Source organism: Orcinus orca, chromosome 8 (assembly GCF_937001465.1).
Source record: "Orcinus orca chromosome 8, mOrcOrc1.1, whole genome shotgun sequence".
Taxonomy (NCBI): domain Eukaryota; kingdom Metazoa; phylum Chordata; class Mammalia; order Artiodactyla; family Delphinidae; genus Orcinus; species Orcinus orca.
Genome location: NC_064566.1, coordinates 27,760,036 through 27,785,214, shown reverse-complemented (window position 1 = coordinate 27,785,214; position 25,179 = coordinate 27,760,036). Strand labels below are relative to the sequence as shown.

The 25,179-nt window shown below is 38.2% G+C and overlaps 1 protein-coding gene across 1 annotated transcript; it reads left to right on the top strand.

Moving 5' to 3' along the window:
- The first annotated feature begins 4,591 nt into the window (after positions 1–4,591).
- On the top strand, positions 4,592–24,965 carry ARL14EP (ADP ribosylation factor like GTPase 14 effector protein). Its single transcript, XM_004263952.3, has 4 exons — positions 4,592–4,749; positions 17,129–17,602; positions 19,309–19,436; positions 20,822–24,965. The coding sequence occupies exons 2-4, from the start codon at positions 17,177–17,179 to the stop codon at positions 21,048–21,050; spliced, it is 783 nt and encodes a 260-aa protein (XP_004264000.1). The 5' UTR covers positions 4,592–4,749; positions 17,129–17,176; the 3' UTR covers positions 21,051–24,965.
- The last annotated feature ends 214 nt before the right edge of the window (positions 24,966–25,179 follow it).

The window sequence follows — 25,179 nt, the reverse complement described above, 5'->3', positions numbered from 1 at the left end:
AATGTAATCTTAATCAACCAGTTTGCAATTTTCCCGTCAGCACCTTTGAGGTAATCTGTCAAATAGGCCCTCTCCATCCCCCTACCCCCATCCCGGAAGAAGAGGCAATCTGCATAATAAAACCTCTGCCATTCCTTTCCCTCCCTCCCCCCACTCCCCCAAAAGATGTCCCTTTCTTTTATTTTGCTAATAGCTCCCTTGCCCCACCCTTCCTACAACAATCTTCCATTTTGTACCACTCCTTGGGATGCCCTTCTAGTTGTTAGAAGACATGCTGCCCAATTCATAAACCCTTGAATAAAGCCAACTAGATCTTCAAATTTACCAGGTTGAATTTTATTTGACTAGCATATAGCTAAACTCTCAATGACTGGAAGCTATAATAATTCTTGCTAGTATATATACTTGTCAAAGAACAAAATTCAACCGAGTCCATTTTAGAGATTTTATTGTTGGGAATTCCCTGGTGGTCCAGTGGTTAGGACTCTGTGCTTCCACTGCTGGGGGCCCAGGTTCAATCCCTAGTCAGGGAACTAAGATCCCGCAAGCTGCACAGTGCGGCCAAAAAATAAATAAAGATTGTATTGTCTTTATTCAGTGATTCATGTACGGATTAGCAGATTGAGAGAAGTTTTGAGAAACTGTACAGAATGAAAGGCTTTTACAGGTAAAAGGGCGCAAGAACAGAGAAGTCATACTAGGCATTTGCTGACTGATTAAAGTGAGGGTATTTCCCTTATATGGAGCAAAGGGAAGTCTAGGAGCCTGGTTAGGTAACTTGGGCTGAGCAGGCAAGCACTGATTGGTTTACCTTGGCCTTCCTTATTTTGGGAGAGCCAAGAATAGAAACTTTGTAAAGTTTTGGGTTGCTGACAAGGGACTTACTTAGCATGAGCAATTCCATCTTGGGCCAAAACTGGTTACTTTAATATATTAGTATTATACATATACACACAAACATGTATATATATATATGCTTGCTACATACATACACACACACACACATACACGCATATATTTATTCCCCACAATAATCCTATAAGGCAGATGATATTATCCCTATCTTACAGATGAGGAGTTGAAGCTTAAGTTATTAAAGTAACTTCCATAGGTTATGCCAGCATAAGTGGCTGATCCAGGATTTGAACCAGGCATATAATTCCAGAGCCCACTTAGAGTTGTTTTGTGCCCCAAGTGGTGCAGTGAAGTAACTTAGTGTTAGAAAACAATTACTTATGCAACCTCCAGAGTAACTAAAATGAAAAACCAACAATAACAGCTGATAAACCCAAGTGCTGGTGAACATGTTTAGGAGTATAAATTGGAGCTGAATGTAGTGTAAATTGATGCAATCACTTTGGAAAACTCTTTGGCAGCATCTACTCACACTGAACATACACACTGCCTATTATCTGACAATTCCACTATCCAGTAAATATCCACTACATACGTTCACACAAAGCGTGGAATATACATGCACTAAAAGACAGAATGTGCACAGCATCATTATTTGTAAAAGCCACAAATGAAATCAACCCAATGTCTATCAACAGTGAAATGGATAAAATAACAGGTTCTCACCTTCATGTAATAGAAATACGATTCAGTCATGACAAAAAACTACTGCTACACCCAATAGAGGTGGATATAATGTTGTGTCATGAAAGCCAGACACGAAAGAGTGTATTCAGTACAATTCCAAATTCCAAAAACAGGCAAAAATAGTCTATGGTAAAGGTAGTTAGAATGGTGGTTACCTTTGTCAACAGGTGACAATAACTGGGGGCAGGGAGGGCAACTTAAAAGAATCTTCTGGGATAGTGGAATTTCTTGACCTGGGTAGTGGTTATATGGATATAAAAATTCATCAAGCTATGACTTGTGTACTTCTGTGTGACATATTAAAATTCAATATGAAAGCTTACAAAAAAAGAAGAAGAGGGGGAGAAGGAAAGCAATTACTAAGAATCCATCCTCGATCATTTCCCATAACCCCTTTCGGAGCACCAGCCCATCTCATCTGAAACTTGGGACCCATTTCATGTTAATACTTCATGTTTTGCCTAGTTTGTGGTTCTTGTGCAATCACCTTCTTCCTCACATACATATCTAATCAGTTACGAAATCCAACTAAATCCGCTTGCTTAAGTTCTATCCTCTCTTGCTTTCTTAATTCCCTTAGTTCAGGGTTTATCAATCTTGGCACTACTGCAGTTTTGAACCAGGTAGTTCTTTGTTGTGAGGGGTTCTCTTGTGCACTGTAGGATGTTTAGCAGTTTCCCTGTCCTCACCCCACTAGATTATCAGTAGCACCCTCTAGTTGGAATAACCAAAAATGTCTCCAGACATTACCAAATGTCTTGAGGGCAAGGGAATCACATCTCACTCCACAGAGCCACTGTCTTAGTTGATGGAAGACCTCATTATTAATCACCTGCATTAGGGCAAGAGATTCTACCTGGCCCTCCTGGGCAGGACTGTACCTCTTCCCTATTCTTCACACTCCACACAGTTTTACAGTTTTCTCCAGGATAAAATCTAGTATCTCTAATATGGCCAAAAAAAAAAAAAAAGGGTATTATCTTTCCTCTACTTACCTCTCCGGCTTCCTACCCCAGCTATACTGAATTCCTTGTAGTTCGCTGAAGGATGGATGAAAGTCAGAAGAAGTGTTAGTCAGAAGTGTTAAGTACACTAGCAGCTTAGAAGATAAATGCAAAACTCCTAGGATGTTTTATATATAGAAAATGAGTAAGCATGTACTTTGTGAAACACAGACAGAACTGTGTTAAATATACATAGTAAGTTAGTAAACTATATGGCATATCAAAGTGAAAATAAATCAAAAATATGATGGAACGGAGCATCATTTAGAGTCAAAAAGGAATGGAAAAACTAAGATATGAATAATTATGCCAACTCTGGGATGACAACTATGTCACCCCTAAATCAGCCATCCATAGGTGACACCTAGTATAGTCTCTTACATGCTCTACCCAAGAAATACAAGTAAAACCCGTGTCTGTTCATCAGGCTAATTAGTAAGCTCTGGTTGTGACCGAACACGGTTCCCTGCATCTATCCAACAGAGCAGGTGTGTGCCATTGGCCCAAAGCACTTTCCACCTGTGGGCCTCCTTGCTGTAACCTCAACGCTAGTCTTCATAAGCATAAGATCAGTGGGAAAGGCTGATGTGGCAACAACACATGAACACTGCATAACTCATGACCCAGCTGATGTTGCCCTTCCACTTGTTTGCACCCTAGCCTAAGCGTGTCAGCTTGCCCCAACTCTTTCCCCTTACTTTTCACTAGATATTTAAATTGATTCAGTAAACCATGTTATTCAAGCATCTTAATTTGTCCTGAAAGCCTTCTGTTTCACTACCTCTAGGATAGATTGCCTAACAGTTTACTTGGAGGCCACCATTGCATCAAGCAGTTTTCCATAGACAATTCAATTCAGGCATTAATCTCCTTCCAGAATTTCCCTGCCTTAGCACCTCTCATTTTATCCTGTCCATATCCTTGCGTTTCTGGTGGCATTTATCACACCAGACTGTGATTAACTATTTACTCCTCTCTCTCATTAGTCTGAGCTCTCTGAAAGCAGGTATAAATTTCATTCTTCTTCTCTCACGATAACTTAGCAAAGTGTCAATCACAAAGTAACTACTAAAAGAACTACTGAATGTCACCTCCTGTGGACACAGTTGAGGGGATTACCCATTGTTCTTGCCTTTCTCCCATTTCTAAGATGGGTGTAAATTAGGGAGCGGCAAAAACCCTGACTAGGTTCAAAGCAGCATGGAGGTGTTAGGAAGGACCATTAGAGAGGTTCCCTGCAAAAAACAACTTACAGTAGGTGTGTATAGTATTGCTAGCAAGCTTAGGCTTCGGTGGATCTTATTTCCCTGTCTCACACTTTTCACCTGGCTAGTTAAAACAACAGTGGGGCGGGGTGGGGGAAGGGGTCCTCCTACCCCCACCTGAAAATGGCTGCAGGCTCAGACGCTTCAGTCTAAGGGATTTAGGGCCCTCAAAGATTGTAGGTGAATAAAATCTGTTTTAGAAATTAATAGCTCCTAAATTGGCCCAGACAATAGGGTTACAAGAAAGATACTGTGTGTGTGTGTGTGTTTCCCTTCTGAAAATTTGCAAGCATCTTCCTGGTGCCTACACTCTACTCAAAGTAATAAACATAGCTATTCTTATAATTTATAATAAAGGAGATGCATTTTGGAATATATTTCGCTTGAGTGAAAGAAATCAAAATGTGAGACCCTAAATAAAGGGTCTCTTCTGAAGGCCTTTTTTCACTTCTTCAGGGATTAGGAGGGTTGGGGTGCAAGAATGTGGCATCACGCACGGCGTAGAGATTCGCGAACACAACCCAAGTTAGCCAAATTTGCATCTTGTAAAAGGTGGCCCCAGACACCGCCCAATTCTCTAACGTCCAACAGAAGAGAAAAAAAAAATCCAGACAGCCTCTGAAGCAACCATCGCCTCACCTGGATTCATTCGCCAATTCACGCCGCCCCGCCCTGTCCGCCCCGGAGGCGGTGGGCCAAGCTCCGTTCCCCTCTAGGCTTCACCCAGCCCTCTCTTTATGGTAGCGCTGAGACTCTCTAGCCTGGCTCGCCGCCCTCTCGCTGGTAGCGCCGGGAGGAGCTGAGAAGCCGGCTGCCGAGGCCCAGCTGAGACGTTGCGGGTGCGGCCCGACCCCGGCGATTGAGAGCTCCCGCTAAAGGTGGGAAGGGCTGGGGGAGGCTTTGGGGAGGGTCGGGGGCGTGGAGACCGATCTCTGGGTGGGAGGAGGGCCCGGGCCAGGTGATGGAGGTCCCCAGGAGAGGAGGGGGAGCAGGTCGGACACGTGAGGGGGATTTTCAGCTGCTAACTGTGGCCTCCGCCAGCCTGCCACCCTGCAGCGTTCCCCGCTTCCTCCGGTTCATCTGCGGCCCCTTGTGTCAAGGCCCAGTACGGTTTCTACCACCGCATCTGTTGACCCCGCGGGTCGTTGCCACCCTTAGGGAGACCTGGAACCCTGCTAATTTTGATTTAGGCTTGTCTTATTTAGAGGAGAGCTTTGCGGCCTAGAGCCCCATCCACAGCTTATATCTCTGCTATTTGGTTTTTATTTTTTAAATCGGAGCCCTCCCAGCCCTAGCTGTTTGGTTGAGGCTGGATGCCGAATAGTCTTCTTTCTTCCATTCCCGTACCGTGAACACGGTAGAGGCTCATATGATGTATCTGGTGGCTTGCAATATTCTGATACAGCCGTGAAGTAGGGGCGTTATGCATATGAGCACAGGGTTGAGGTGGGGATAATTGCAGGATCCTGAGCACCTAGTCACATTGATTTGGGCAGATTCAGCCTTCTTTGTGTGAGATTCTGGCAGTTTAGGAACATGTATTCATTCGAAAGATGTTTTCTACTAAGAGCCAATATTGTGCTAGTTAGAGAAGTTACAGCTGTAACAGGACCCTGGTGATTCCTTGCCCTCACGGAGCTTAATACATAATGGGAAAAACTAACAAAGAAGAAAGCCTGTGATGAGTGCTATGAAAAGGGAAGTCCCTGAAGTTCCTTACTCTTTTGCCTTGAGTGATAGAGAAAATAACACCATATAGCTCCTGTCTTCCAACAGCTGAAAAGTAATAGAGTAAAAGTTTCAAACACAGAGGAAGAAGGACCTATAACAATAGTATTTGGGTAAGGCACAGCAGAAAGGTGAAGACGCTGGCACTGTCTTGAAGGATTAGTTAGCATTGCCTGGCTTTCCAAGCAAAGAGACAATATGAAGACATAAAATATAAAATAACTTTGCTAGTAGACTATTTTGACTTGGAGTATGTGACGTTTGAACAAGTAATGCCATGCTAAAGAGTCCAGACTTTGTTTTCTAGGAAGAGGTGGAAGTGTTTTCAACAGAATAGCTTACAGTTCAGTGTCACAATCATTTACCCAACTGTTTGACAGTTTAAGTATAGTATTAAGTACTGTTTGACAGTGTTGACCACATCCAGAATTCAGGTAGAATAAAGAGAGCTTTGCTCATTCATCTTAGTCTGGAAACAGTCTTTCAGTTGTTGAAATCAAGGGATTCTGTTCTCTTTGACGGTTTAGGACCATAGGAATAGAGAGAAATCACAAATGGAGTTTGGAGACCTGAAGGGTTTGCTGAATTGTGCCAAATGTGAGCAGTAGGCAGTATATAGATGGGTCTCATTGTTTTAATCCATTCATCCAGCCTATGTCTTTTGATTGGAGCATTTAGTCTATTTACATTTAAAGTGATTATTGATAGGTATGTACTTATTGCCATTTTGTTGATCATTCCTGGTTGTTTTTGTGGTTCTTCTCTGTTCTTTGCTTCTCTTGGTCTCTCCCCTCATGTTTTGATGATTTTTTTTTCACTGTTATGTTTGCTTCCTTTCTCTTTGTTTTTTGTGTATCTATTATAGGTTTGTGGTTACCATGAGATTCATGTATATTGACATATATATATATATATATATATATATATATATATCAGTTTATTTTAAACTAATCCTTGGCGTAAGTTTGAATGCTCTAAAAGCACATTTTACTCTCCCCCCCCCATGTTTTATGTTTTTGATGTCATATTTTACATCTTTTTATTTTGTGTATCTCTTAAATGCTTAATTGTAGTTATAGTTGATTTTACTACCTTTGTTTTTTAACTTTCATACCTGTTTTTAAGCAGCTGATGCACTGCCTTGACTATAAATTTGCCTGCACCAGTGCAGTTTTTTTTTCATATATTTCCTTATTTCTTGTTATGGCCTCTTCTACTCAAAGAAGATCTTTAACATTTCTTGTAAGACTGGTTTAGTGATGATGAACTTCTTTAGTTTTTGCTTGTCTGGGAAACTCTTTTTCTCTCCTTCAATTCTAAATGATGACTTTGCCAGGTAGAGTAATCTTGGTTGCAGGTTTTTTCCTTTCTGCACTTTAAATATATCATGCAAAGTTACTGCTAAAAAACTGGCTGATAGTCTTTCAAGGGTTCTTTTGTGAGGGTTCTTTTGTATGTGATTGGTTGTTTTTCTCTTTCTGTCTTTGAAATTCTCTATCTTTGACTTTTGCTGATTCAATTATAGCTTGTCTTGGTGTGTCTTTAGGTTTATGGTGTTTGGAACTCTCTGTGCTTCTTGAACCTGGATATCTGTTTCTTTCCCCAGGTTAGGGAAGTTTTCAGCCGTTACTTCTTCATATATGTTTTCTATTTCTCTTCTTCTCCTATAATGCAAATGTTAGTATGCTTGATGTTGTCTCTGAGGTCCCTTAAGCTCTTTTAAATTTTTTGCTTTTTGCTTTTCTGCTTGGATGACTTCCACTATTCTGTCTTCTAGATTGTTGACCCAGTATATTTTTCATTTCAGTTACTGTATTCTTCATCTCTGTTTGGTTCTTTTATATCCTAACTCTTAAGTTCTCAGTGTGTTCCTTTATTTTTCTCCCAAGTTTGTTAAGCATCTTTATGACCATTACTTTGAACTCTTTATCAGGTAAATTACTTATCTCTATTTCCTTAGGGTTTTTTCCTGGACTTTTATCTTGTTCTTTTTTTTTTTTTGGAACATATTTCTCTGTCTCCTCCTTTTGTTTAACTCTGTTTTCGTATTAATTAGGTGAAACATCTACCTCTCCGAGTCTGGAAGTCATGGCTTTGTGTAGGAGTGTCCTCTGTATGGACCGTGTGTGCCAGGCACCTTTGTCAGGCTGGTTGGACCTGGAGCAGGTGTGCGCCAGTGTGTCCTGGAGCACGTTCACATTGGGACCACCCTAGTGAGGTGACTGGAGCTGGAGCAGGCATGAGTGGAGCAGGGGAGGGATGCGGTCCCAGGGCTTGCTGTGCTCAGACCACCTTGGCAGGACAAGTGGAGCTGGGGGGTGGGGTGGGCCTGGGGCATGCTGGGGCAGCCTTGGCAGGCCAGTAAGAGTACCTGGACCATGATTCTGTCCGCACTATTAAGGTGTACGGGGGACACACAAAAAATGGCACTTTCTGGCACCTTGGACCCCAGAGACAGTTTCAGCAGTTCTCTGCCCATTTGGCAGACACTTGAGGGTTAGTAAATGGATTTCTTTCATCTAGAGCGTAGGTGCCCTTTAAACAGTTGCTTCTTTGCCCTGCTCTAGTGTGGGCGAGTCTGCGTACAGGCCCCTCAGTGATATGCCTCCCTACTGAAGGTCCTCGTCAGGGTTGGGGTTCCCATCGATACCATGCCTCCATCTCTTTTATCCATCCCCTGTGTTGTCCCTCTATCACTTATCACTTGTTCTGCAGCCCTCAGTTCTTCTTTGGCAGGAATGGATCTGTATGTAGGTACAAATTCAGCGTATCCGTGGGAAGAGATGAGTTCAGGGTCTTCCTACACTACCATCTTTGACTGGAACCTCCCAAATATTTTATTTTAAATAATACTATGGACCATATTTTTGTTTTAAGTTCACTTTATCTTTCTTATGGGGCCTGGGTCTTCTTGAGGTTTAAGACTATCCCACTTGGCCATTTAACCCTTCTGTTAGTACCCATTCAAGTGTCCTGTAGGTAGTTAGTATTTGAAGATAATGAGCACAAAAAGTTACCAGTTGCCAGAGGCATGATTTGTGTGTGTGTGTGTGTGCGCGCGCGCGCGCGTGTGTGTGCATGTGCGCGCCCACGCGCGCGCTGGCAGACACATGCTTAGGACTGAAACTGCTGATTTGCAAAATAGGGGTGAAGTTGTTTTTTTTTTAATTAAGTAAAAGGTAAATGGGGAAATGCCTTACAAATTGTAAGACCCCTATACCGAAAAAACAAGACGTTTTTCCTGAAAGGGAAAGACTCTTAAAAATTGACCTAAAAATTCAGTAATTTTTTTTTTCGTTAAATTTCCTCTTAATGCTCTTTTTCCCACTAACTTGAAGTGGTAACCAAGCACCACTATCTCCCTCTGCTTTTGTTTTGTTAGTGGAAGTGATGGTTGTGGTTCTGCTTTGACTAACTCCTATAGGAAGCCTGTGATCATGTCCTAGAACTTGTGTTATTAGGGAAACTTGCTACTGTCGTGGCCTTGTATGAGGTCACTCAGCTTCTTCAGTGCATCCAACCTACCTACCGTAGAGTTGGGTAATGAATAGCAAGAGATAGTGTTTAAAACTTATTCCATGGAATCTATAAAAAACAAATAATTTTAAAATATAATGTTTAAAAAATGAACTGATAGATAAAGAGAACGGATTGGTAATTGCCATTGTCGGGGGTTAGGGTGGGCAAAATGGGTGAAAAGGGGGTCAAAAGGTACAAACTTCCAGTTGTAAATAAGTAATGGGGATGTAACATCCAACATGATAACTAGTTAATAATACTGTACTGCATATTTGAAAGTTGCTGAGGGAGTAAATCTTAAAAGTTCACATCACAGAAAAGAAACATTTGTAACTGTGGTGACAGTTGTTAACTAGACTTATTGTGGTGATCGTTTTGCAATATATACAAATATTATATCATTACATCGTATACCTGAAACTAATATAATGTTATGTCGGGTGATACCTCAGCTTTTTAAAAAAGCTTATTCCCTAACTTGTCAGTGTTCAGATATATGAGGAGCAAATGCCTGTGTTTACTACCTAAGGTATAGAAGAAGGGGTCTAATAAATCTATATTTATTTCATTCTCTCTCGACCCTTCTGGGAGTGCTATAAAAATATTGGAAGTTAATCTTAGAATCACAAAACATACTCTATTTAGGTACTGAAGGAAAGTATTGGCAATTCTAAGGCAAGAGAAAATTGAAAATGCAGAACTTTTAAAAGCAAGTATCAAATAATAAAATCCAGAGTTAGTAAGGAGAGACTTTATTGAAAGGGTTATTGCAAGAGGGGAAAAGGGATTATAGCAGTGGAGAGAATTCTCTGACCAAAAGATTTACCAGCTTCTCAAGGGATGAGTAAACAAAGCCAAAACAGAACTGCTTGGTCTGATTGTAGATCCCAGATTGTTTTGCCCTGAGGCCAGCCTATTCTCTGGAGGGGTCCTTTGCTGGCTCTGGCTGAGGGTAGGCCAAAGTTCAGGGACCTAGGGGAAGGAGAGAAACTTAAAATATGGTTAACAAGCATTTTGTTCCAATTGATTATTTTCAACAAGTAGTTCAGCTCATTATTCATAAATTTATAAATGAGACAATGGGAATTTGGAGGTCCTTTGTCCTGGTCATAGGTAAACAAGGGGATGTTCTTGAGTCTTATGGAAGCCATATGGAGAGGAGTAGGAGGGTTTCGTGGCTATTCAAGAACCAGGAGCACAGGTCTCAGGTAAAATTTGACTTGTTAAAAAGGCATTTTACTATTTGAAGTGGAAAATAATTAAGTGTACAAATAAAATTCATTGAAACATTTATCCAGGAAGGCCTTAGGATACTCATTGACATTCAGGAATTAAAAAATCCTCCATCACTACGTGTAGTTTGAAAGCACTTAAAGACCAGTCTCATTTATATCTGAAATTTTCCTAAGGCGGTGGGGGGAGTGGAAAACAAATCTAAATTACTCAGGTCTAAATGAACACATTTGGGGCCTTTTGTTTGTTACATGGTTTTCATCTTAACCTATAAGAAGCTGGATTTTTTTTTCATTCCATCAAAGTGACTTGGCTGGAGCAAATTAATTTTTTCCTATGTTTAAAATATAATTTTCCACAAAAAAGGGAGAAGGAAGTAAAATCATGACTGTCACACAGATATAAAATTAGCAACACGTGGTTTTTGTTTACCTTATTAATGAGGGGACTGGTAAGATGTTATATAATCAGTTCAAATGACAATCAAAAGAACTGACACATTTACTGATCAGGAATATTGAAATAAATGAGCAAATAGAGGCAAAACTGTCTTCTTCCACAGTGGGCCAGGGGCGTCAATTGTACCTCTACCAGACAGAATTTACAAGAATATAGACAAGAGTTGTTTTGCGTTGCTTTTAGTTTTGTACAGTTGTCAGCTGTAAAATAGCTCAAAGGCAATGAAAGACTCAGAGCTCTCATGTGATGGGAATGTGAAAACCCTGAAGGTTGTACTCTTTAACAGTGCGGTTTTCCACTGAAGCAGATATTTCTTTCTATACCTAGTTTATGAAATTTACAACTCCCCCTCCCCCCCTCAAATAATCTTCCCTAAGTGTCGGACTTCCTGGAAGGCAAGTACATGTCTGTGTGTGTGTGTTTCTTATTCTTTTTTGATATACTCTACAAATATAGAAGATGCTTGGTTAATGTTTTTCACTGAATTATCTAAAGCAGTGCATCTCAAACTGTACTGTGCTTACATATCACCTGGGTATTTCCTTTTTAAATGCAATTCTGATTCAGTGAGTGTGGGGCTTTCCTGAGATTTCTCTTTTCTAGTTAATAATAAGTTCCCAGCTGATGCTAGTACTATTCAATAGTTCATGGACAGTAAATAGTAATGTATTTCTGACTGTTAATTGAGGAAGATATTAGATAATCATTACTGGAGAATATGGCACCATACTGCAGGTGAAGGGAGCAACATGAAGCCACTAGACTATCACTTGAAGAAAAAAAAATACTAATTGTGGGCCACATTGCCAGAGCACAGGCCAAAATGAGCAAAAGAAACAGTTGCTCGGAAACAGATCCAAAAAACTCTATAGCAGGGCTTCCCTGGTGGCGCAGTGGTTGAGAGTCCACCTGCCGATGCAGGGGACAGTGGTTCGTGCCCCAGTCCAGGAAGATCCCACATGCCGCGGAGCGGCTGGGCCCGTGAGCCATGGCCGCTGAGCCTGTGCGTCCGGAGCCTGTGCTCCGCAGCGGGAGAGGCCACAACAGTGAGAGGCCCACGTATCGCAAAAAAAAAAAAAAAAAAAAAACTCTATAGCAGAACTTTAGCTTCAGAGAAGAGAACAGAAATGGGGACACTGGGAGATACAACAGGGGAGGAGCAACCAGAGGGGTGTAAGTTTTAGAAGGCAGGCAGTAACCACCGAAGATCACTGCCTGAAATTTTGTGTTCCTTGAGCTAACCTGACTTTTTTTTTTTTAAAGCAATGCTTGAACGTAAAACTGCTTTGACACAGGTGTGTACACTTTTACCGTGACGGTTTCACTCAAGTTAGTGGTATCAATATGCCATTGAGCTTTAAGCAATGTGTAAAATATATTTCGTACTGCAACTAGTGATTTGTCTTCTGTCAGATGGGGCACTTTAATTTTTAACTGAGCGGGTCCTGTAATTTGTTCATAAGTAGTTCAGTTTTCTTTTAGCAGCAAATAAGAGGTGGAAGATAACGTGAAGCTGGCACCAAAGAGATCTCTATTTACTGGAATATGCAAAAAAAAAAGGCATGGTAAATGAGGCCACCAGATTTAGCAAATAAAAATACAGGATGCCCAACTAAATTTGAATTTCAGACAAACAACAAATTACTTTTTAGCAATATTTGGGATATAATTAAAATTATTTATGCATTATCAAAAATTCAAATTTAACTGAGCATCCTGTATTTTATCTGGCAACTCCAATAGTAAATAATTCTACCCTAACAGTGATACCTGAGAGATGGCTTCTTAGAAAATAGCATAATTGTGCAGCAATTTAATTCCTTCAAGTGTTCCTCCATTATGTACTTAAAAGTACGCCAAGAGTTCAAAATGGTTAGAAGCCATTGTTTACCCAGAAGGGGATGTTTTCAAAGACTGATAGGGTCATGGCTAACTTGAAGGAAAAACAAATTCCGCTCTATGCTTTCCAACTAAGAGTCTAGATTCTTAGTGGTTTAAGGTTAATAAAAGAATTTATGCAATTGTGGAAGATGTCCAAGCAAATACTTACCAGAAAAATTAATTTAGTAGGAATTAATCATATTTCCAAGAGCATCAGATCACTTAGAAATAAGGATTCAACCTCACCGGTATAACTTGAGTCTACTGATAAACTCTTGTGAATGACATCGTAAATTAGCCAAGATTAAAGGAAAATAAAGGAATAGAAGCCCCTAGTAGCAAAGAAAAAAAAAAAACTCCCTAATGGGTAAAAATGTTTTATTGCCATGGACAGATAGAATTTCTAAAATAAAATTTCCAAGTCACAAGATGCTTTTCCTATCAAATATGATCAGGGTATAACTTCTTGAATGCTAATAGTTTTACGTTCAAAAAATCATATTATACATTAGTGGCTACAAATCGGTGACAGTTACCTACAAAGATAAAGAATCTGTGGCATTAATAAGACATTAAGCATTAGCAGTCTCCATACTGTGCTGTGGGGATAGTTGATCAAATTTCCTTCCTGTTGACTGTTAAGGAAGGTCAGAGCCAGATTTGTGACACTATCTGCTGAAGTTTAATACAACATAGTTTGGTGGTGGTGTTTTATAACCGTATCTCTGGCTTCTTCTTTTCCATTCCTTAATTTATCTTAACCCACTTATCTGTTAAAAGAAAACAAATAATTAGATTTATACAAGCATTTTCCTCTGATGTGATTGGGACCTATACTTGGTAATTAAATTTTAAAAGTTGGTTAAAATATACTCTGATTTAATCAGCTTTTAAATTTTTTAAGTTAAAATGTTCAAACACTTTAAATTCTGGGGTTTTTTGGGAGGGGTGGCAGTGGGGACCGTGTCTGGCCAGCCCTCATGTCCAGGTACTTCAGGTAACACTGCATTTCCCAACCAGGGCCAGACCAGGGTGAGGCAAGAGAGGCACCTGTGGTGCAAATCTGGGTGGGTGCCCGCCTTCAGGGGCGCGCCAGTGTCTTCTCCCAGGCTCAGCCTACTCTTGACCTCTACTCATTCCCCATAAATTCTGTTTTTTAATTTTTAAAATTTTGTATTTTAACTTAAGACATAGAAATGTATATTTACTCACCATTTTTTATTACATGAGACTACTCTTTTCTTTGTATATGGCTTTACTGATTACAGTTTCTCTCTGCAGAAAACATATCAGAAAGTATCTCAGCTTTCTAACCCTTTTTTTAATGTGGAGCAAAGCTTATAAAAACACTTGCAAGATTTCTGGATCCTTTACTTTTTCAGTACCTCGCCACTGCCCGGATTTCAGTGGTTCACATCTATTTTCAACAACAGTTTTTTCCTAGTGACTTGTATTTGTTAAAACTTGTCTTACGAATTCAACTAAATTTTTGTATTTGCTTTGAAAAATATTTAGTTATGAAAAATTTCAAACAGGGCACAGAAAATAATGAAAAACTTGTGTAGATACCGTTTTCTTCTATAAATCTCTCTTTAAAAAAAAAGTCCTTCCTCTTTAGAAGTATATATACCACAGACTTGGTATCTGTTATTCTTAATGTATATTTTAGCATGTATTCAAGTTCTTATCCAGGAACAACACATACTATTGTATATGTAAAATTTTACTTGATATACTATATGTCCTTTTGCAGCTTTTTCACTTGTGATTATCTTTGAAATTTATTCAAATTGACTCATTTAATTCATGCAGTTTTTTTTGTTTTTTTTTTTTTTTTTGAGGTACGCGGGCCTCTCACCGTTGTGGCCTCTCCCATTGCGGAGCACAGGCTCCGGACGTGCAGGCTTAGCGGCCATGGCTCACGGGCCCAGCCGCTCCGCGGCATGTGGGATCTTCCCGGACCGGGGCACGAACCCACGTCCCCTGCATCGGCAGGCGGACTCTCAACCACTGCGCCACCAGGGAAGCCCCCATGCAGTTTATTTTTAACTGTCCTGTAGCAGTCCCTGTTGAGTAACCTACAATTTCTCCCTGTTTACCATTGGGTTATTTCCAATTTTTCAGTGTCAAAAGTGATGCTGAAAGACTTTGTATGTATCATGCGCAAAGTCCTTATGCTCACGTGGGACATACATTTCTCTGGCACAGACACATAGAGCTGAAAATGCAAGGCCCTGGGATGTGGACTTCTTCCGTTTTGCAAGGAATTACCAAAAACTCTAAAGCAGTTGCAGCAGTTTACATTCCTACAAGGTATAAGGAGCATGTAAGAATTGGCCACACTTTTGCCTTCACTATGTTACCAGATTCTTAAAATCTTGCCAAACAAATGTTTGAGAACTGGTATTTCATTTGCATTCTCCTGATAACTATGAGGTTAAACACCTGCATTTGTTGGCTGTTTTGTTCTCTTCTTCTGTGAATTGCCTGTGTATATTTGTTTCATTTACTAATGGGTGGTCATTTTCTCACTGATTTGTAGAAGTCAGGGGATTTTTTATATATTTGGCATAATAATCCCAACAACACCTATCCAGTGTGACTTCTTTTCCCTTCCTTAGAGTTATATAGAAATGTTTAATTTGGACATAAAATCAAACGTGTCCATCTTTTTCTTTGATATGTCCTTTCTTGTTTGAGAAATTCTTCTCTACCCCAGTGTCACAAAGTCGTCTATGTTTTCTTATAAACATTTTTACAGTTTTTCTTTTCAAGTTTTATTTTATAATAACATCTGGAATTGATTTTTGTTCGTGAGAAAAAGATTTTAGTCTGTCTTTTTCCATATGGTTAGCCGGTTGTCCAAGCATCTTTAATTAAATCTTTCTCCCATTAATGTGTTATACCTATTTTTTTTAATTCTATCAAACATTTATTTATTTATTTACATCTTTATTGGAGTATAATTGCTTTACAATGGTGTGTTAGTTTCTGCTTTATAACAAAGTGAATCAGTTATACATATACATATGTTCCCATATCTCTTCCCTCTTGCGTCTCCCTCCCTCCCACCCCTCCAGGCGGTCACAAAGCACCGAGCTGATCTCCCTGTGCTATGCTGCTGCTTCCCACTAGCTATCTACCTTATGTTTGGTAGTGTATATATGTCCATGCCTCTCTCTCGCTTTGTCACAGCTTACCCTTCCCCCTCCCCATATCCTCAAGTTCATTCTCTAGTAAGTCTGTGTCTTTATTCCTGTCTTACCCCTAGGTTCTTCATGACATTTTTTTTTCTTAAATTCCATATATATGTGTTAGCATACGGTATTTGTCTTTCTCTTTCTGACTTACTTCACTCTGTATGACAGACTCTAGGTCTATCCACCTCATTACAAATAGCTCAATTTTGTTTCTTTCTATGGCTAAGTAATATTCCATTGTATATATGTGCCACATCTTTATCCATTCATCCGATGATGGACACTTAGGTTGTTTCCATCTCTGGGCTATTGTAAATAGAGCTGCAATGAACATTTTGGTACATGACTCTTTTTGAATTATGGTTTTCTCAGGGTATATGCCCAGTAGTAGGATTGCTGGGTCGTATGGTATTGATTTATAATACCACATGTCATACACCAAGCCCTCATCTTTTCATGGATCTATGTGTCTATAGTATACTGATACCACACACTTTTAATTATAATAGCTTTATAGTAAATAATTTTTTTGTTTTCTTTTCCTTCAAGATTATCTTGGCTTTCTTGAAACTTTACTCTTCCATATAGACCAGCTTGCTAAATCCCAGGGGGTGGGGGAGTTGTGGAATACCTGGTGAAATTTTGATTGGAATCATATTGAATTTATAGATAAATTCCTAGAAAATTGACATATTTACTGTAGTCACACTTGCCATGATTAATTTCTACATTTATCTAAGGTTTCATTTGTCTTTCTGTTTGATCGTCTTCTCCATAAAAGTCTTACATATCTTTTGTAAGATTTATATATCTTGTAAGATATCTTTGTAATGTTTTTGTTTCCAGCATGCTTGCTGAATTATCTTACTGGTTCTAATAGTTTGTCCATTGAACCTCTTGTATTTTCCATTTAGATATTCATATCTTTGAGTAATATTTCTTATTTCTTCCTCTTCAATCTTTATATTGAATACCTTTTAATACCTTTTAATATGGTGTTAAATGGGAACTGTGATATAAGTATTCTTGTGTAGTTCTAACTTTACAGAGAATGCTTCTAATGTTTTATAATTAAATATAATAATGTTTTTGTAGGATCTTGGTAAATGTCTTTCAATTCCTTGCTTGCTAAGAGTTTTCTTTCTATTATATAGATATTGAATTTTATCAAATGCTTTTTCAGTTTCCCAGATAAAAATTTTGCAGCACAAATCGAACTCTTTAATGTTTTCTCTAGGGTGATCTGCTAGACAAAAATCAAAGAGGAAATTTGCTAGAATCAAAAATGATGGATCCATGTTCAGTTGGAGTCCAGCTTCGTTCCACAAATGAGTGCCATAAAACCTACTATACTCGTCATACAGGTTTCAAGACTTTGCAAGAATTGTCATCAAATGACATGCTTTTACTTCAACTTAGAACTGGAATGACACTTTCTGGGAACAATACAATTTGCTTCCATCATGCAAAAATTTACATCGACAGATTTGAGGATTTGCAGAAGTCATGTTGTGACCCATTTAACATACACAAAAAACTAGCCAAAAAAAATTTACATGTAATTGATTTAGATGATGCCACTTTTCTGAGTGCAAAATTTGGAAGACAGCTTGTACCTGGTTGGAAACTTTGTCCAAAATGTACACAGATAATCAATGGAAGTGTGGATGTTGATTCTGAAGACCGGCAGAGAAGAAAACCTGATTCAGATGTATGTATAGTCATTTTTTCTCCATTACTTCTACAATGTAGGGTTATAATTATAAGGAAATCACATTTATATCACTATTTATTACAGTTGAGCCTTGAACAACACAGGTTTGGACTGTGCAGGTCCACTTATATGTGGATTTTTTTCAGTCAATACAGTACTATACAATCTGTGGTTGGTTGAATCCAAAGTTGCAGAGGGCCAACTGTGGGACTTGAACATCCTAGCATTTTGGTATCCACAGCGGATCTTGGAACCAGTCCCCCTCAGATACCAAGGGAAGACTGTACACTAACTAGCAGGCAGTGAATATAAAGTTGGGGAGGTGAAAATAAATGGTGTTTCTAAATATTTGTGTAAACCCAGATTGTTTGGTAAAGAAAGTTGGCTTAGGAAAAGAATAACATCATATTCCCAAGACTTTCAAGCCATAGCTCCTAGTGCTAAGACATTCTTGCACAGCCAGGACTTAACCATCCTAGCTCCTTTTCTGATACCAAAGTAACTCAGTAGGATATGCCAGCCAGCAAGAGTCTGAAATGTAGCAGCATGAAGTCCCCTTTTTTTTGAAGGACTTGAAAACTGCTACTTTAAAAGGAACTTCAGAAGTGACTTGAAATAATTGTTTCTTATTTCAGCCTTTCTTTCTACTTTGGCACTATCCCATTCTTGTTTGGGATTTTAAGATGCTTGTGAATTTCCTTTGCTTCTAGCTCTCAATTCTTACTTGGTATGGTCAAGACTAATTTTAGGACTCCCTACTGTCAAAAAGCGTACATTTTTACATTGTAAGCATTAATTATTTTATAACTCTCTTCCTTAGTCACATGTTACCTTTAAATTATTTAACCGTATCAGAATAACTTAAGATTTCATAAAGCTTTCTCTGGTGCAGAACAAGGACTGGTACATCAAAGGAGCACTTCTCAAATTTTCTATTTATAAGCAATTTATAATTCTTTCTGCTGGCATATTTTTCTCAATTTTCTCCTTTTCATTATATTAATAAACCAAATTAAAATTTTAAATTACCTGTAGTGCTTTTCCTTTGTTATCCCCTCAAAGGCATATCTACAGGACCCAATGTTATCTTGCAGTTTATACTAGGTACTTGCTGCTGTCACTTTAGATGTCTTCTCTACTTCATTTATCTATTGTTCATGTGGAATGTATCACATAAACCTTTCTTCCCCCCAGATAATGAAATTAAACTCTTAACCGTCAAAATTTTGTTTTACCAATTTTTTTAAAAGGATTATAATACTGTTACAGAACTTGAAACTTTATTACTTCTCAGCTTTAAAAATGTATGTAGTCAAACCTTTTCCTAAGGACTCAGGATCATTACTAGGAGCCTGTGCTGTGTGCTATGGGTTATACAGCAGTTTTGCTGCCTTCTCTCCCATGTTGGCAGCAGCCATTGCCATTTTCACTGTGCCTGTCCTCCTCTCCTCCTAATATGCCAGAGACTAAAATTAGATAATGAAAATATCATAAATAAGTTAACCAGTAAACTTTGAATATGGTCCCGGACCATGGGCCACATAAATTTTGTTGCACTTGGGCACTAAAACCCTTTTTTTTCTTTTTAGTGAGTTCCAGACTGTTTTCCAGGCTAAGGAATAATCTAGATTAAGATTAAGTGAAATATTTATGTATGGTCGGATATTAAGATTTGAGTTGATAATTTGTTTACCTTTATTCAGGGAAGAACTGCTAAAGCTCTGAGGTCATTACAATTTGCAAACCCAGGAAAGCAAACTGAATTTGCTCCAGAAACTGGTAAAAGAGAAAAAAGAAGGCTTACAAAAAGTGCAGTTGCTGGTTCAGACAGGTAGGCTATGTGTTATTTAAGGTATATGTTAACTTGCTTCACATCTGTATTGTTTTCCTATCTTTCTCTTAAGTTTTGAATGTTTCTGGTTAGATATTTTAAATTCGATAATCTAGAATTAGTAAGAACCTCCAAGGGCCTCATAGAAAATTAAGGCATCCCCTTCCACTCTAAAAACTTATTTCTAAGAAAGTATCAATGAAGTGAACAAGATAACATTTTTGGCACAATAATTAAAATAATTTAAACTTAATATACTTCTCTTTTTGTTTTGTTTTTGGCTGCGTTGGGTCTTCTTTGCAGTGTGCGGGCTTTCTCTAGTTGCGGCGAGCGGGGGCTACTCTTCGTTATGGTGTGCGGGTTTCTCATTGCAGTGGCTTCTCGTTGCGGAGCACGGGCTCTAGGCGCATGGGCTTCCATAGTTGTGGCATGCAGACTCAGTAGTTGTGGCTCGCGGACTCTAGAGCACAGGCTCAGTAGTTGTGGTGCATGGGCTTAGTTGCTCCGTGGCATGTGAGATCTTCTGGGACCAGGGCTCAAACCCGTGTCCCTTGCACTGGCAGGCGGATTCTTAACCACTGCACCACCAGGGAAACCCTATACTTCTTATAGCTAAAATAATTCACTTGTTTGAAAGCACTGATATATAATCAGTATGTCTCTGCTCTATAGGTGGCAGCTAAAAAATAAATTTTATGAGAATACAGGTTACTTTTTATTTTTTACATGTCTAAAATAGAAAGTTACAGTACAGTCAATAGAATGAACAAGAAAACTAAATTGTTTAGAATATGACTTTTTAAACTGAACATTTCTAAAATGCAAATTGACAAAGAAACGTTAGTGTAATCATTCAGAATTATTTTCTACATAGGCCATTTATTCCATCTGTGAAGGTTTTCCATTGAATCATGTAAGTGTTTTTAGGCCAGATTTGCTAGAGTCCATTAAAGAACAAGAAACAGATTAACTTCAATATAAAAAACAATCGGATAGTATACTATGATAAAAATCTGTGTTCACAAAGCAGTAGATAGATTGGTTGCTAATAAAATGTACCACTATTACCCAGCCTTTTTTTTTTTTGGTAAGGAAAGGGTAAATAGTTTTAACAATTATATTATTGTTTTTAGACACAGTTCTTGTCCATTCCTTTGGATATGTTTCAACACTTTACAGTGAGGTCTCTTCTTCTCACAAGGAGCTCATTAGCTATTAATTGTAGAGTAGCTTTGAGTTAGGTAAGCCATGTATCAATTTGGCGGGGTTTCATCCCTAATTCAAAACATTTTATGTCCTTAAGTTTTTTCATTAACTGTTTTCAGCTAAATATTCAGAAATAATATATTTGTGAGGTGTAACACACCTTGTGTTTTGTATTACAGACAAGTGATCCCAGCGAAGAGTAAGGTCTATGATAGCCAGGGTCTCCTGATTTTCAGTGGAATGGACCTGTGTGACTGCCTCGATGAAGACTGCTTAGGATGTTTCTATGCTTGTCCTGCCTGCGGTTCTACCAAATGTGGTGCCGAATGCCGCTGTGATCGCAAGTGGCTATATGAGCAAATTGAAATCGAAGGAGGAGAAATAATTCATAACAAACATGCTGGATAATTTGTGGTATCAAATTACGGGATCTTTAAAGTTCCTTTCTCTATTTCTAAAATTCTAAGGTACCTTTTAAAGTTGATTGCCAAGTGACAAACATGCACTCAGTGTGCACTAATGTTGCTTTTAGGGTGCTTTAAAGTAAATTATTTGATGTAAAGTTTGATGGACTATTTATTACTCAGCAGTCAGCTTCCAGCCTGTCTGGGTCAATGTAAACAAGCAGTGTATAGGCAGTCCTCAATTTGCACAATTCCCAGGTCCACAAATTTCAATGACAGTGATTTAGTTAAATAAGCCAGTTGCCTAACAGCACAGTTCAAATTTCAGTCACCATGGTATATTAATTGTGAGTATTTACATGAAGTACAAACTTCCTTGCTAGCTCTTAAGTCCACAAATCACTATGCAAGTAACAGATGTGCTTCAAGATCAGTGATCAATCACGTTACTTCTCTCAAATTCTGCAAGTGATTGGTCACTGCACATCTGTTACTCAGTTTGCTCAGACAGCAAAGCACAGAGTTGTGTTGACTCCTGCCACCCATGTGACATTTTACAAAGTGGATAATCAGAATTGGCCAACAAAGATGACAGTGCAGTGAAGAAATGAAAATGATAATGCTAGAAGTGTGACTTGAATTGAACATACATAGAGTTGTAGAAGAAATCACTGATCATGGGAATATTGACACTGCTGCTATTCCAGAGCCTCTAGATATGCAGCTAGAGGAACTCAGTGAAGGCAAACTTATCATCATAAATGAGAAAAGGAGGAGCATGTCCCAGAGGAAGTGATGGTAACAAACTTCACATTAAAGGAAATTACAGAGGTATTTCACAACATTGAAAGCACAAACGATAAAATGGTGGAAGCTAATCTAAACTTAAAGGATTCTGACAACTTGCAGTGGTATAGAAAAGATGCTTACCCAGTACCATAAATTACTTGACAAAAAGGCAAGTACTATTACTCCTGATTAGTTTTTTTACAATGAAATAACAGTTTAATTTTCAGTGCTTCTAATATAAATTACAATGTACTAAGTATACTTTTTTACAATTTTTTCATTTTCTTTTATGTTTATAACTGACACTTTTATGTTTATAACTGACACTTTAATATATATATTTTTTTTTTTTTTTTTTTTTTTTTTTTTTTTTGCGGTACGCGGGCCTCTCGCTGCTGTGGCCTCTCCCGTTGCGGAGCACAGGCTCCGGACGCACAGGCTCAGCGGCCACGGCTCACGGGCCCAGCCGCTCCACGGCATGTGGGATCTTCCCAGACCGGGGCACGAACCCGTGTCCCCTGCATCGGCAGGCGGACTCTCAACCACTGCGCCACCAGGGAAGCCCGACACTTTAATATTTTGACAGATTTTTTTCAAGGTCACAGAATAATAATTTTCCCCATTAATTATTAAGATTACTTTGATTGCCATTTTTATGGTCCCACACTACCACCCATGCAAGGCAAGGACTACCTATAGGTGAGAATAGTACCTACTTCAGGAAAAGTTAATTTTGAGACAGCTAAGTAGTTGAACTATTTTGGAAATAATCTACATAACTAAGTACTATAATACATCATTTCTTCTCTCCACTTATTCTTTTAAAAAAAGTTTTAATACTGTAAACCTTTCATTGCTTAGACTGTGTTCTTGGTGAAAATTTGTGCTTGGTGGCAAAAATCTATGTATAAAACATGGATATACATACAATATATAAGCAGATATGCATTATATCTGTGGTATTTCAATTTAATAGGGTGTTGACTAGGAGTAAAAGGGCTAAAAACAGCTCCTTAATGGAGTAATAATGAAACAAGGTAGAGAAACACTGGTTGAGACAGAGTATAAATTATTTGGAAATTGATTGAATCTTGAGTTGGAATGTGTATGGGTACCCTTTGGAGGGTGGGGGTGGGTGGTAACTTCTCTCTGCTCTTTTTTTCAAGACAGCTATCCATCAGTCTGTCTAAAATGTTTTATTGTCTAGGACATGGCCTCTAAACTAGCTTTTTATTTTCCTTAAGTATAGTACTTCAATCAAATGAGCTTTTAGCAACTTGAAATACTTTTAGCTGTTGAAAATAGATTTATACAGCCAATTTGATGAAGTGACCAAAAGAGGTTTGTTTTTACTCCTGTATACTTTTGGTATCTGTTTAAAATGACTGGTTTTACTTTGATGGAGTGCCATTTTCAACCATGGAATTAGAATGTCATTTTTAAGTTAGAAGTGTTTACCGACCCAATTATTAGAAATACAGTTTATCAGTTCCTTGACTGACATGTTTCAACAGAGCACTGACAAAAAGAATATTTTGTCTTTCTATACTTAAATCAGATGCTAGATTCTTTTTTTTTCCTGAATTAAGGAAATATTTTATCACAGAAGAGACAAACACAGGCTCCTAATTTTATCTGAACTTCTACGTTATTAGACCTTCTTAGTTGAGTTACTGCCATCATTTTTTTGCTTCTAAATATGACTTAGTGTATTGCTTAAGCTCTTCGTAGGGACAAGTTAAAATCTTAACTTTTTTGTTTGTTTAAAACAGGAACATATTTTCAACAAAATAAATGACTTTAAAATTCAAATTGTGATATTTCAACATTCCTTAGTAAAAGAACATTTCTCTTATTTTTCAAAGATGATAAATTTTTTAAGGGAAACTTTCTTGAACAATTTTGCAAATATTTGTTCATTATGCCTATTTAGGAGACCAAACTTTTAGTGAGCATGCAAAATGTTTACAGAGAAAGGTATATCTGATTTGGAGTAGGCTGTAATAAAAGCTGTGTTTCAGAAAAACTACATCACAAGTCCACTTATGTTTTAATATAAAATTACAGTAATATAGAATACAGTGAAATTGTCTAGATCCTTTTTGTACTTTGCGTAAGTATGATTCAAAGTGGCTAAATTATTTTAGAATGCTATTAATCTAAAAGCAAAAATAAAAGTTGTATGAAACGCGTAGCTTTGGCTATAGGTGGGTCCTGGTTGAAAAGTTAACATAAGACCACAAACGTTGGTCTTCCACAGTGTTGGTCACAAACGTTAGAGTGAAAAATGCACGTATATATGTGAATAAAATGAGTGGCATCCCAGTGATCTTTTTCCCATTTGTCTTTTACAAGTATAAGAAAATAACTACTTATCTTTGGAATATTATATATGAGATTCTTCTATTTTTAAAAATATTATGTCTATTTCTAGATAGCAAGCTGCTCTACAACCTGACAGACTATTCTAAAACTGTTTTCCTGGCGTGGATTCAACTAAGTAATTTTTAACAGATGTATTTTGAAACACTCATACATATATATACATATAGAGAGTGATTTATTCAGAGAATATAACTTATAGTAAGTTCCAGTATGGTTCTTAACTTTATGGAGGTCAAAGACCCCTGTGAGAAGCTGATGAAAACTATGAACTCCCCAGAAAAATGCATTTGAGTACTCATAAATATTCCACGTTCAGAACCCCTGAACACGTATTGAAGTACCTGGGTAATAGGCATTTTCTGTAAACCATTTGATGTTTTTTTTTTTTTAAAGTGAGGATGGCTGACTAAAGTATAGTTTGGTTTTTTATGTAATGTTGTAGGTGGGTTTTGTTAAGCGAAATCAGAATGGTTCAGTTCGTTGAAAGAGCTCTTGCTACCCTGAAAAGGCTAAATCCCACCGTGGCCCACCGCTCCCACGTCCAAAAAGGTAATTACATGTCGAGTAGCAATGTAGAAAACTGAGGTGTCTTACATGGACTGAGCTTTTGTAATTAGAGATTTTCTTGCATTATGGTTATGCTGTTAGAAATAGCTTAGCATCCTTGTACAAATTCATGCGACACTGCTTTAGTTTTTGCTGACATCTGCTGGTATTTTCATGAAAATAAACTCTGCTGCTGCTACTTAATGGTTAATCTCTTTGCTTATAAATTAAACTATGAACACTGGTAGTTACATTGAAGTGGGATATTTTTTAAAATTCTGAAAGTAGAATGTCTTCTCTTTTTAGCATTCTTAGGTCTTGCCCAGCAGCGGTCAACAAGTTTTTAAGAATATGAGTGAGGATATGAAAATATACATGGACACTTCTGGGTTTCTTTTTATTTTTATAAAGTT